Below are 16,273 nucleotides of genomic sequence, written 5' to 3'. Positions count from 1 at the left end.
ACTCAAGTACTTTTAGCTTGCAAAAGTCAAATTTAAGTTATGAAAGTCAATATTAATTTATAAATGATTATACCTGTTCAATTTCATCTGGAATGCATCCCAGATCACCTTCTGAAGTGGTTTGAGCGATCGGATTTATATCATTTATATATATTAGAATAAAACGAATGAAGTGACCAAACAGCCTTAAAAACAGACGGGACAGGATTATACTGGACGCCCCGGCTAATGCGGCCAGTTAGCCTAGAACCTCATGGATAGGGGCATATTTTCAGTTGTTAGGAAGTGAGTAACTTTTGCATTAACCTGTTTGGCAGTCTTTTTGAACATAAGTTCAATATTTTGCGATAATGACGCCGCTGCCTGCCTTTTCTGCCCCTCTTGCTCTTTTCCACCCACAGCGTTACTCAGTATGGATGTCGCGTCAAAGATTCAAATGTTACCGCTCAGTGGGTTATGTCACGTGACTCGCGTCACATTATTGTGGCTTTGAGGCTCAATGGGATTCGAATTACTGGCCAGAGTTTTTTTTTTAATTACACTTTATTACAATATATATTAAATATAAATTATATTAGTTATGTAATAAATATATAATATTAAATTACATAAAATAATTAAAGGACAAATTCTGGAGCTTTTGCCCCCCCCCCCCTGGCTACGGGCATGACATGGGTAGTCTAAGCCACGTTTTTGTCATTTTTAAATTGGTAATGATGTGTGTATACCTATATAAAATATACATCAGAACATACATAAAATGTAGCTACTATTTTTTAGAAAAACATGCCGTTTCAAATGTTACTTAGAAAACAAGAGGCAATATTACTGGCGGTTCATTACGCTGTGGCGACCCCTGATAAATAAGGGACTAAGCCGAAAGAAAACGAATGAATGAATTATACTGAAAGAATAATAGGAAGTGTGTGTAGTGAGTGTAAACACACAGCAGGAGGCAGTGGTGGATTATTAAAAGTGAGTAGGCTGGTCTTTTGTTCTTGTGGGCGTGGTTTGAGTGTGCGACTCCTCCCCCTGAGCACAGTGCTGGATTTCGCTGCTGAAGTTTGTCCCTCCGCGGATTCCGTTCCCGCTGACAGCAGCAGTAAAGATGGAGAGAGACACGACAGTCCGCAGGATCAGAACCCAACAGAACCACAACAACCAGAACCAAAACAACCAGGAGAACCAGCAGAGCCAGCGACCGGACTCTCTGAATGGCCTCCGCAGGCTGAAGCTCCGGGCTCCGGAAAGCGGACCGCTGCTGACGGAAGCCCGGGCGGTGCTGCTGCTGCTCGGCTTCGTGTGTTTGCTGTGGACGCTGGTTCATCTGTCGGTGCAGCAGCTTATTATCCGCAGCCCGGGCACTTTTAACGCCCTCAGAGCCAGGTACACTGACAATACACAGCACTCACAATACAACACTCTCAATAAAGTAACAACAACACCACACACATCAAACACCAACAAACAACACATCATCCGCAGCCAGGTACAGCTGACAACACACACAACAGACACACGAGAACGAGAGATAGAAACAAAATAAAAACAAACTGCACACACAGTGAATACTAGACAATGTAACAGTATTGTATAGGCCACCCAAAACACACACACACACACACACACACACACAGAGGAATGGATACATAAACAACACACAAACTGACTACTGTTTACATAAACATACAACAAAGACTATACAACAAACAACACACGCTAATTTATACACAAACAAACAACACACACTGTGACCAGACAGAAACAGACAAACAATGAGTACTGAATAGGCTACCTAAAACACACACACACACACACACACACTGAGGAATGTGTACGCAAACAACACACAAACTAACTACTGTGTACATAAACAAATGAACAATGCACAGCGAGTAGTAGTGACATGAACAGGAAAACAAGACGCACTGCTGACTACTGTATACATAGATCAAGATAGAAACAAACAACACACACACACTGAATACTAGAGACATGTACAGACAAACAACACACTGAGAACTTTATTCATAAACAACACACACTTATGGAAGACTATACAACAAATGACACATGCACGTTACTGTATACACAAACAAACAACACACACAGTATTTACTAGAGCCATAAACTGACAAACACACACAATGAATACTAAGACATAAACACTGAGATCTTTAGTTTTTGACAATACACACTTATTAAAGACTATATAAAAACACAACTGTATACACAAACAAACAACACACACACTTACTACTAGAGACATAAACAGGCAAGTTAGACGCTGAGTACTGTATAGGCTGAGGAATGTATACACAGACAACACACACAAGCTGACTACTGTATATAGAAACACAGAGTGAGACATAAACAACACACACTGACAACTACTGTATACACACATAACAATAACAACGCATACACACTGAATACTAGATACATAAACAAACAATAACAACAACAATAACACACACATTGAATACTAGAGACATAAACAGACAACACACTAAGAACTTTATTCAACACACACACACTTATGGGAGACTATACAACAAATCATACACGTTGTTACTGTTTACACAAACAAACAACACACACAGTAAATATTAGAGCCATAAACTGACAAACACACACAATAAATACAATAGACATAAACACTGAACAGACAAATAAACACACTGAGTACTTTATTTATAAACACACACACACACACACTTATTATAGACTGTACAACAGACATTACTGTATACACAAACAAACAACACACAGTAAATATTAGAGCCATAAACTGACAAACACACACAATAAATACAATAGACATAAACACTAAACAGACAAATAAACACACTGAGTACTTTATTTATAAACAACACACACACACACACACACTTATTAAAGACCGTACAACAAACATTACTGTATACACAAACAAACAACACACACACACACTTATTAAAGACTATACACCAAACATTACAGTATACACAAACAAAAAACACACACAATAAATACTAGAGACATAAACACTAAACTGACAAATAAACACACAGTACTTTATTCCTAAACAATACACACTTATTAAAGACTATACAACAAACACAACTGTATACACAAACAAACAACACACACAATGAGTACTAGAGACATAAACAGGCGAGCAACACACACTGAGTACTGTATAGGTTACCTAAAAACACACTAAGGAATGTATACACAAACAACACACACAAACTGACTACTGTATACATAAACAACACACACCGACACCTACTGTATACATGCATAACAATCCCAACACACACACACACACACACACACACACACACAGTTATTACTAGAGACGTAAAGAAACTATAACAGCAACACATGCACACAGTGGATTCTAGAGACACAATAACAACACACACACACACACACACAGTTAATACTAGATACATAAACAAACAATAACAACAGCACACACTAAAGACATAAACAGACAAACAACACATTTTAGGACTTTATAAACTACACACACACAGATTAAAGACTATTCAACAAACAACACACACTGTATACACAAACAAACAACAGACATTGAGTGCTAAAACCGTAAACAGACAAGCAACACACATGGAGGACTTCATTTATAAACCACACTCACATTGAAGACTATACAACAAACAACACACACTAACTACTGTATTCACAGACAAACACACACACACACACACACACACACACACACACACACACACACACACACACACACACACAGTTAAAACTAGATACATAAACAAACAATAACAACAGCACACACAGCTAATACTAAAGAAATAAACAGACAAACAACACATTTTAGGACTTTATAAACTACACACACACAGATTAAAGACTATACAACAAACAACACACACTGTATACACAAACAAACAACAGACATTGAGTGCTAAAACCGTAAACAGACAAGCAACACACATGGAGGACTTCATTTATAAACCACACACACATTGAAGACTATACAACAAACAACACACACTAACTACTGTATTCACAGACAAACACACACACACACACAGTTAAAACTAGATACATAAACAAACAATAACAACAGCACACACAGCTAATACTAAAGACATAAACAGACAAACAACACACTTTAGGACTTTATAAACTACACACACACACAGATTAAAGACTATACAATAAACAACACACACTAACTACTGTATTCACAGACAAACACACACACACACACACACACACACACACACACACACACACACACACACACACACACACACACACACACACACAGTTAAAACTAGATACATAAACAAACAATAACAACAGCACACACAGCTAATACTAAAGACATAAACAGACAAACAACACACTTTAGGACTTTATAAACTACACACACACAGATTAAAGACTATACAACAAACAACACACACTGTAGACACAAACAAACAACAGACATTGAGTGCTAAAACTGTAAACAGACAAGCAACACATGGAGGACTTCATTTATAAACCACACACACATTGAAGACTATACAACAAACAACACACACTAACTACTGTATTCACAGACAAACACACACACACACACAGTTAAAACTAGATACATAAACAAACAATAACAACAGCACACACAGCTAATACTAAAGACATAAACAGACAAACAACACACTTTAGGACTTTATAAACTACACACACACACACAGATTAAAGACTATACAACAAACAACACACACTGTAGACACAAACAAACAACAGACATTGAGTGCTAAAACTGTAAACAGACAAGCAACACATGGAGGACTTCATTTATAAACCACACACACATTGAAGACTATACAACAAACAACACACACTAACTACTGTATACACACACACACACACACACACACACACACACACACACACACACACACACACACAGTTAAAACTAGATACATAAACAAACAATAACAACAGCACACACAGCTAATACTAAAGACATAAACAGACAAACAACACACTTTAGGACTTTATAAACTACACACACACACAGATTAAAGACTATACAACAAACAACACACACTGTATACACAAACAAACAAACAACAGACATTGAGTGCTAAAACTGTAAACAGACAAGCAACACACATGGAGGACTTCATTTATAAACCACACACACATTGAAGACTATACAACAAACAACACACACTAACTACTGTATACACACACACACACACACACACACACACACACACACAGTAAGAGACTGAAAGAGACAGACTATAATATATTATTGTTATTACTGTATACACTAGCAAACAAACAACGCTTACACTGAGTGTTGTAGACTTATACACTCATGCTAAACACTGTAAATATCACACACACTCTCTGAGTGCTAAAATAACAACACACTCTCCACACTGATGATTGTAGACATAAACAAGCGAGCTGGATCAGTTATAAGCCACACTGTCTACATTTACCTATTATATTTATTATATTATATTTCATATGTATAATACTCAGTTCTTTGTTTGCATGTAGTCGCTGACGCTATTGTTGCTATGGTTACCGATGATGCGTCTATTGTTTTTGATGGCACTTGTGGCGTGTATTTCGCTGGGTTGACAACAGTAGCCGATAACGCTGATTTGCTGTGCACAGTTTATGCATGTAAAGTTGTGTTGTTGTTTCATTTGGAGCAGTTCACCATAACTATCAATGTTAACAGTCTATAAGAGAATGCTATTAATAGCATAGAAATAATGTTTTAAAATAAGTGCAAAAATATGAACATAAAGAAACTATTAAACAATAAATGAATACAATAAAAAGGAGATTTTTTTCTTAATGCACATTATTAATCATCTTGTGCACAGTTTATCCATGCATGCATGTGAAGTTGTGTTTATTTGTGTGCAGCAGGAAGCATTTAAAGCAGATCACCAGAGCTATTATTATTATTAACAACATTATATAAAACAATGTTAATATTATTATAATAATCATCATGTTTTAAAATCAAGGGAAAATGCATACAAATAAAAAGGAGAGGAAAGAATAAAAAAGGCTCAAGGGATCTGATAAAAGATGGATTTGAGCAATTCCAGCGTTATGGATGTGATGTTTGCTGTAACAACTCAAGATATGAATTCACATAGAAAGAATATGTTAGCATGATATTGAAGCATCTGTTTATATTTTCCAAAACAACTGACCACAGAGAGTTAGAGGATCAGAAATATATATATTTGTAAACATTTTTATTCTTTAAATCTGGAAAATAAACTTGTGTTATGGATGTGACAAAAAAATGTCTGTGAGTTTACAGTCTACAACAGGGGTAATCAACTATATTTGTCAGAGGGCCAGGGTATTACCAGACAGTCTCATTGGGGGCCGGACCCCCAAGACGAAAATCAAATAAAAATCAAATTTTGGCTTAACATTTTGTTAAGTTTCAAACTAGAATCAAGCATGTTGTTGAGACTTAGAAATAAAAAAAACCAAATGTTAAATAAGGGCACGAGGAAAAGTTATGCATTCGTTCTTTTTTTTGTTTTGTTTTGTTTTTTAAGCCTGTTTGAAACAAATGCTTAACGCCGCATGGTCTGTCTGAGTCTCCTCATTTCGGAGTGTAGCCTAAATATCATCATAAATGCTGGTTATTCTGACAAGAGACTTAGTTGTTGTTATTTTTAGTTGCTTTAATAGTGTGGACCACTATTTTCTTTTTGATTCTCACAATTTTGGAATCCAGTCACGGGCTGGATTAAACGGATCAGCGGGCCGGATATAGCCCGTGGGCCGCCAGTTGATGATCAGTGGTCTACAACATATTTTGTGGAAATTCTGAGAATTAAACTGCACAACCCAAGAGAAATAATGCTAATCAAGAGGAGAAGAGTCGTCTCTCTGTAGAACAAACATCGCTGATTTTATTTTGTTTAACATTTTTGCGTTTATAAGGAAAAAGCTTTGTTATGGATGTGACACTCTTCTCTTGTGGGTGTGACGGATGTGAAATGGCCACTTGTGTGACTTTGGTAAATCAAATATAATAGTTTGAAAATACAGACAGAGACATTATTGAGCATTTTAAAGTACTGTAAAATACTTCCTTACACAAAAAATGTAGAAACTATTTAGCTATTTTGGTGAAAATGTCATTTTTTTCATGGCGAGGTTGACATTAGCATGGAATTGCTCATTTGTTTCTTAACGCACATTATTGATCATATTTTGGATAGTTTCTCCATGGATGCATGTAAAGCTGTGTTGTTGTTTTGTTTGTTGTTTCCTTTGGAGCCGATCACTATAACCATTAGTACTAACATTCCATAAAACAATGTCATTAATAATACAAATAATATTAATGTTTTAAAATAAGCGCAATAAGTTAAACTAAGAGAAAATAAATGTATGCATAAAAAGGAGGACAAGAAATGAAATAAAAGTGTAAAGAAAAGAGGGATTTTTTTTTTAATGCAGGTTACTGATTTATAACGAAGGTTAACTGATATGTCATGAAGGTATAGCTTTCTTAATGCACATTATTGATCATATTGTGCACAGTTTATCCATGTGTGCATGTAAAGTTGTGTTGTTTGGTAAAGCATTTAGAGCAGATCACCATAACTATTATTATTATTATTAGCAGCAGTATATAAAACAATAAAAAGGTTTTAAAATAATGAAATAAGATGTTACTGGACAAGAAAATAAAATAAAATAAAAATTGCATAAAAATAATAAAATACTTAAAAATGGTAAAGAAAAGCAGGATTTTTTTTCACTTAATGCACATTATTGATCATGTTTTGCACAGTTTATCTTTGCATGCATGTAAAGTTGTGTTGTGTTGTTTTGTGTGCATCAGGAAGCATTTGAGGTTTTATTTGAAGCAGGTAAAACATATATAACAATAATAATAATGTTTTAAAATAATATAATAATATGTTAATGGGCAAGTAAATAATGAAAAAATACATAAAGGAGGGAAAGTTAATAAAAGTGTAAAGAAAAGAGGGATTTTTTTCTTTATGCACATTATTAATCATGTCATGCACAGTTTATCCATGCATGAATGTAAAGTTGTGTTGTGTTGTGTGCATCAGGAAGCATCTGGATCAGATCACCAGTGTGGGTCCTCGTACTGTGGGCAGTCCAGAGAACGAGATTCTGACAGTCAATTATTTGCTAGATCAGATTGAGCAGATCCGCTCTGAGAGCCGCTCGGGCCCTCACTCTATCACAGTGGACGTCCAGAAGCCCACCGGCTCCTTCAGCATCGACTTTCTGGGCGGATTCACCAGTTATTATGACCGCGTCACCAACATCGCTGTCAAGCTGGAGCCCAAGAGCTCCGCACAGCACTTCATGCTCGCTAACTGCCACTTCGACTCGGTGGCCAACAGTCCAGGTGCAGCACACTTACACTTATATTAGCATTCATGCATAAATTAACAGTCCAGGTGCTGTACGTGTACATTCATATTTACATTTTTGCATAAATTAACAGTCCAGGTGCTGTACGTGTACATTCATATTTACATTTTGCATAAATTAACAGTCCAGGTGCTGTACGTGTACATTCATATTTGCATTTTTGCATAAATTAACAGTCCAGGTGCTGTACGTGTACATTCATATTTGCATTTTTGCATAAATTAACAGACTAGGTGCTGTACGTGTACATTCATATTTGCATTTTTGCATAAATTAACAGACTAGATGCTGTACGTGTACATTCATATTTACATTTTTGCATAAATTAACAGACTAGATGCTGTACGTGTACATTCATATTTGCATTTTTGCATAAATTAACAGACTAGGTGCTGTACGTGTACATTCATATTTGCATTTTTGCATAAATTAACAGTCCAGGTGCTGTACGCGTACATTCATATTTGCATTTTTGCATAAATTAACAGTCCAGGTGCTGTACGTGTAGATTCATATTTGCATTTTTGCATAAATTAACAGTCCAGGTGCTGTACGTGTACAATCATATTTACATTTTTGAATAAATTAACAGTCCAGGTGCTGTACGTGTAGATTCATATTTGCATTTTTGCATAAATTAACAGTCCAGGTGCTGTACGTGTACATTCATATTTGCATTTTTGCATAAATTAACAGACTAGGTGCTGTACGTGTACATTCATATTTGCATTTTTGCATAAATTAACAGACTAGATGCTGTACGTGTACATTCATATTTACATTTTTGCATAAATTAACAGACTAGATGCTGTACGTGTACATTCATATTTGCATTTTTGCATAAATTAACAGACTAGGTGCTGTACGTGTACATTCATATTTGCATTTTTGCATAAATTAACAGTCCAGGTGCTGTACGCGTACATTCATATTTGCATTTTTGCATAAATTAACAGTCCAGGTGCTGTACGTGTAGATTCATATTTGCATTTTTGCATAAATTAACAGTCCAGGTGCTGTACGTGTACAATCATATTTACATTTTTGAATAAATTAACAGTCCAGGTGCTGTACGTGTACATTCATATTTACATTTTTGCATAAATTAACAGTCCAGGTGCTGTACGTGTACATTCATATTTACATTTTTGCATAAATTAACAGTCCAGGTGCTGTACGTGTACATTCATATTTAAATTTTTGAATAAATTAACAGTCCAGGTGCTGTACGTGTACATTCATATTTAAATTTTTGAATAAATTAACAGTCCAGGTGCTGTACGTGTACAATTATATTTGCATTTTTGCATAAATTAACAGTCCAGGTGCTGTACGTGTAGATTCATATTTGCATTTTTGAATAAATTAACAGTCCAGGTGCTGTACGTGTACATTCATATTTACATTTTTGCATAAATTAACAGTCCAGGTGCTGTACGTGTACAATTATATTTGCATTTTTGCATAAATTAACAGACCAGGTGCTGTACGTGTACATTCATATTTACATTTTTGCATAAATTAACAGTCCAGGTGCTGTACGTGTACATTCATATTTGCATTTTTGCATAAATTAACAGTCCAGGTGCTGTACGTGTACATTCATATTTACATTTTTGCATAAATTAACAGTCCAGGTGCTGTACGTGTACATTCATATTTACATTTTTGCATAAATTAACAGTCCAGGTGCTGTACGTGTACATTCATATTTGCATTTTTGCATAAATTAACAGTCCAGGTGCTGTACGTGTACATTCATATTTGCATTTTTGCATAAATTAACAGTCCAGGTGCTGTACGTGTAGATTCATATTTACATTTTTGCATAAATTAACAGTCCAGGTGCTGTACGTGTACATTCATATTTACATTTTTGCATAAATTAACAGTCCAGGTGCTGTACGTGTACATTCACATTTACATTTTTGCATAAATTAACAGTCCAGGTGCTGTACACGTACACTTATATTAACATTCATGCATAAATTAACAGTCCAGGTGCTGTATGTGTACATTCATATTTACATTTTTGCATAAATTAACAGTCCAGGTGCTGTACACGTACATTCATATTTACATTTTTGCATAAATTAACAGTCCAGGTGCTGTACGTGTAGATTCATATTTGCATTTTTGCATAAATTAACAGTCCAGGTGCTGTACGTGTAGATTCATATTTGCATTTTTGCATAAATTAACAGTCCATGTGCTGTACGTGTACATTCATATTTACATTTTTGCATAAATTAACAGTCCAGGTGCTGTACGCGTACATTCATATTTGCATTATTGCATAAATTAACAGTCCAGGTGCTGTACGCGTACATTCATATTTGCATTATTGCATAAATTAACAGTCCAGGTGCTGTACGCGTACATTCATATTTGCATTTTTGCATAAATTAACAGTCCAGGTGCTGTACGCGTACATTCATATTTACATTTTTGCATAAATTAACAGACCATGTGCTGTACGTGTACATTCATATTTACATTTTTGCATAAATTAACAGTCCATGTGCTGTACGCGTACATTCATATTTACATTTTTGCATAAATTAACAGTCCAGGTGCTGTACGCGTACATTCATATTTGCATTTTTGCATAAATTAACAGTCCATGTGCTGTACGTGTACATTCATATTTACATTTTTGCATAAATTAACAGTCCAGGTGCTGTACGCGTACATTCATATTTGCATTTTTGCATAAATTAACAGTCCAGGTGCTGTACGCGTACATTCATATTTACATTTTTGCATAAATTAACAGTCCAGGTGCTGTACGTGTAGATTCATATTTGCATTTTTGCATAAATTAACAGTCCATGTGCTGTACGTGTACATTCATATTTACATTTTTGCATAAATTAACAGTCCAGGTGCTGTACGCGTACATTCATATTTGCATTATTGCATAAATTAACAGTCCAGGTGCTGTACGCGTACATTCATATTTGCATTTTTGCATAAATTAACAGTCCAGGTGCTGTACGCGTACATTCATATTTACATTTTTGCATAAATTAACAGACCAGGTGCTGTACGTGTAGATTCATATTTGCATTTTTGCATAAATTAACAGTCCAGGTGCTGTACGTGTACATTCATATTTACATTTTTGCATAAATTAACAGTCCAGGTGCTGTACGTGTACATTCATATTTACATTTTTGCATAAATTAACAGTCCAGGTGCTGTACGCGTACATTCATATTTACATTTTTGCATAAATTAACAGACCAGGTGCTGTACGTGTACATTCATATTTACATTTTTGCATAAATTAACAGACCAGGTGCTGTACGTGTAGATTCATATTTGCATTTTTGCATAAATTAACAGACCAGGTGCTGTACGTGTAGATTCATATTTGCATTTTTGCATAAATTAACAGTCCAGGTGCTGTACGCGTACATTCATATTTGCATTATTGCATAAATTAACAGTCCAGGTGCTGTACGCGTACATTCATATTTGCATTATTGCATAAATTAACAGTCCAGGTGCTGTACGCGTACATTCATATTTGCATTTTTGCATAAATTAACAGTCCAGGTGCTGTACGTGTACATTCATATTTACATTTTTGCATAAATTAACAGTCCATGTGCTGTACGTGTACATTCATATTTACATTTTTGCATAAATTAACAGTCCAGGTGCTGTACGTGTAGATTCATATTTGCATTTTTGCATAAATTAACAGTCCAGGTGCTGTACGTGTAGATTCATATTTGCATTTTTGCATAAATTAACAGTCCAGGTGCTGTACGTGTACATTCATATTTGCATTTTTGCATAAATTAACAGTCCAGGTGCTGTACGTGTAGATTCACATTTACATTTTTGCATAAATTAACAGTCCAGGTGCTGTACGTGTAGATTCATATTTGCATTTTTGCATAAATTAACAGTCCAGGTGCTGTACGTGTAGATTCATATTTGCATTTTTGCATAAATTAACAGTCCAGGTGCTGTACGCGTACATTCATATTTGCATTATTGCATAAATTAACAGTCCATGTGCTGTACGCGTACATTCATATTTACATTTTTGCATAAATTAACAGACCAGGTGCTGTACGTGTACATTCATATTTACATTTTTGCATAAATTAACAGTCCATGTGCTGTACGCGTACATTCATATTTGCATTTTTGCATAAATTAACAGTCCAGGTGCTGTACGTGTACATTCATATTTGCATTTTTGCATAAATTAACAGTCCAGGTGCTGTACGTGTAGATTCACATTTACATTTTTGCATAAATTAACAGTCCAGGTGCTGTACGTGTAGATTCATATTTACATTTTTGCATAAATTAACAGTCCAGGTGCTGTACGCGTACATTCATATTTACATTTTTGCATAAATTAACAGTCCAGGTGCTGTACGTGTACATTCACATTTACATTTTTGCATAAATTAACAGTCCAGGTGCTGTATGTGTACATTCATATTTGCATTTTTGCATAAATTAACAGTCCAGGTGCTGTACGTGTACATTCATATTTACATTTTTGCATAAATTAACAGTCCAGGTGCTGTACGTGTACATTCATATTTACATTTTTGCATAAATTAACAGTCCAGGTGCTGTACGTGTACATTCATATTTACATTTTTGCATAAATTAACAGTCCAGGTGCTGTACACGTACATTCATATTTACATTTTTGCATAAATTAACAGTCCAGGTGCTGTACGTGTAGATTCATATTTGCATTTTTGCATAAATTAACAGTCCATGTGCTGTACGCGTACATTCATATTTGCATTTTTGCATAAATTAACAGTCCAGGTGCTGTACGCGTACATTCATATTTGCATTATTGCATAAATTAACAGTCCAGGTGCTGTACGCGTACATTCATATTACATTTTTGCATAAGTTAACAGTCCAGGTGCTGTACGTGTACATTCATATTTACATTTTTGCATAAATTAACAGACCAGGTGCTGTACGTGTACACTTATATTAACATTCATGCATAAATTAACAGTCCAGGTGCTGTATGTGTACATTCATATTTACATTTTTGCATAAATTAACAGTCCAGGTGCTGTACACGTACATTCATATTTACATTTTTGCATAAATTAACAGTCCAGGTGCTGTACGTGTAGATTCATATTTGCATTTTTGCATAAATTAACAGTCCATGTGCTTTACGCGTACATTCATATTTGCATTTTTGCATAAATTAACAGTCCAGGTGCTGTACGCGTACATTCATATTTGCATTTTTGCATAAATTAACAGTCCAGGTGCTGTACGCGTACATTCATATTTACATTTTTGCATAAGTTAACAGTCCAGGTGCTGTACGTGTACATTCATATTTACATTTTTGCATAAATTAACAGACCAGGTGCTGTACGTGTACATTCATATTTACATTTTTGCATAAATTAACAGTCCATGTGCTGTACGCGTACATTCATATTTACATTTTTGCATAAATTAACCGTCCAGGTGCTGTACGTGTACATTCATATTTACATTTTTGCATAAATTAACAGACCAGGTGCTGTACGTGTACATTCATATTTACATTTTTGCATAAATTAACAGTCCAGGTGCTGTACGTGTACATTCATATTTACATTTTTGCATAAGTTAACAGTCCAGGTGCTGTACGTGTACATTCATATTTACATTTTTGCATAAATTAACAGACCAGGTGCTGTACGTGTAGATTCATATTTGCATTTTTGCATAAATTAACAGTCCAGGTGCTGTACATGTACATTCATATTTACATTTTTGCATAAATTAACAGTCCAGGTGCTGTACGTGTACATTCACATTTACATTTTTGCATAAATTAACAGTCCAGGTGCTGTACACGTACACTTATATTAACATTCATGCATAAATTAACAGTCCATGTGCTGTACGCGTACATTCATATTTACATTTTTGCATAAATTAACAGTCCAGGTGCTGTACGTGTACATTCACATTTACATTTTTGCATAAATTAACAGTCCAGGTGCTGTACACGTACACTTATATTAACATTCATGCATAAATTAACAGTCCAGGTGCTGTACGTGTACATTCATATTTACATTTTTGCATAAATTAACAGACCAGGTGCTGTACGTGTAGATTCATATTTGCATTTTTGCATAAATTAACAGTCCAGGTGCTGTACGCGTACATTCATATTTGCATTTTTGCATAAATTAACAGTCCAGGTGCTGTACGCGTACATTCATATTTACATTTTTGCATAAGTTAACAGTCCAGGTGCTGTACGTGTACATTCATATTTACATTTTTGCATAAATTAACAGACCAGGTGCTGTACGTGTAGATTCATATTTGCATTTTTGCATAAATTAACAGACCAGGTGCTGTACGTGTAGATTCATATTTGCATTTTTGCATAAATTAACAGTCCAGGTGCTGTACGCGTACATTCATATTTGCATTATTGCATAAATTAACAGTCCAGGTGCTGTACGCGTACATTCATATTTGCATTTTTGCATAAATTAACAGTCCAGGTGCTGTACACGTACACTTATATTAACATTCATGCATAAATTAACAGTCCATGTGCTGTACGCGTACATTCATATTTACATTTTTGCATAAATTAACAGTCCAGGTGCTGTACGTGTACATTCACATTTACATTTTTGCATAAATTAACAGTCCAGGTGCTGTACACGTACACTTATATTAACATTCATGCATAAATTAACAGTCCATGTGCTGTACGTGTACATTCATATTTACATTTTTGCATAAATTAACAGTCCAGGTGCTGTACGCGTACATTCATATTTGCATTATTGCATAAATTAACAGTCCAGGTGCTGTACGCGTACATTCATATTTGCATTATTGCATAAATTAACAGTCCAGGTGCTGTACGCGTACATTCATATTTGCATTATTGCATAAATTAACAGTCCATGTGCTGTACGTGTACATTCATATTTACATTTTTGCATAAATTAACAGTCCATGTGCTGTACGCGTACATTCATATTTACATTTTTGCATAAATTAACAGTCCAGGTGCTGTACGCGTACATTCATATTTACATTTTTGCATAAATTAACAGTCCAGGTGCTGTACGCGTACATTCATATTTGCATTATTGCATAAATTAACAGTCCATGTGCTGTACGTGTACATTCATATTTACATTTTTGCATAAATTAACAGTCCATGTGCTGTACGCGTACATTCATATTTACATTTTTGCATAAATTAACAGTCCAGGTGCTGTACGCGTACATTCATATTTGCATTATTGCATAAATTAACAGTCCATGTGCTGTACGTGTACATTCATATTTGCATTATTGCATAAATTAACAGTCCAGGTGCAGCATACTTACACTTATATTAGCATTCATGCATAAATTAACAGTCCAGGTGCTGTACGCGTACATTCATATTTACATTTTTGCATAAATTAACAGTCCAGGTGCTGTACGTGTAGATTCACATTTACATTTTTGCATAAATTAACAGTCCAGGTGCTGTACGTGTAGATTCACATTTACATTTTTGCATAAATTAACAGTCCAGGTGCTGTACATGTAGATTCATATTTGCATTTTTGCATAAATTAACAGTCCAGGTGCTGTACGTGTAGATTCACATTTACATTTTTGCATAAATTAACAGTCCAGGTGCTGTACGCGTACATTCATATTTACATTTTTGCATAAATTAACAGTCCATGTGCTGTACGCGTACATTCATATTTGCATTTTTGCATAAATTAACAGTCCAGGTGCTGTACGTGTAGATTCACATTTACATTTTTGCATAAATTAACAGTCCAGGTGCTGTACG

General features: G+C 35.0%; 1 protein-coding gene across 1 annotated transcript in view; it reads left to right on the top strand.

Moving 5' to 3' along the window:
• Nucleotides 1-1,050: 1,050 nt before the first annotated feature.
• Nucleotides 1,051-16,273, top strand: part of LOC130215083 (endoplasmic reticulum metallopeptidase 1) — a 47,094-nt gene continuing 31,871 nt past the window's right edge. Inside the window, exons 1-2 of the mRNA XM_056446968.1 lie at nucleotides 1,051-1,386; nucleotides 8,109-8,413. Coding sequence (XP_056302943.1) covers nucleotides 1,109-1,386; nucleotides 8,109-8,413 — 583 coding nt within the window. The 5' untranslated portion in view covers nucleotides 1,051-1,108. The remainder of the gene's footprint in view (nucleotides 1,387-8,108; nucleotides 8,414-16,273) is intronic.

This window comes from Danio aesculapii, chromosome 21 (genome assembly GCF_903798145.1).
Source record: "Danio aesculapii chromosome 21, fDanAes4.1, whole genome shotgun sequence".
NCBI classification, from domain to species: domain Eukaryota; kingdom Metazoa; phylum Chordata; class Actinopteri; order Cypriniformes; family Danionidae; genus Danio; species Danio aesculapii.
This window is presented reverse-complemented; position numbering and strand designations above follow the sequence as displayed.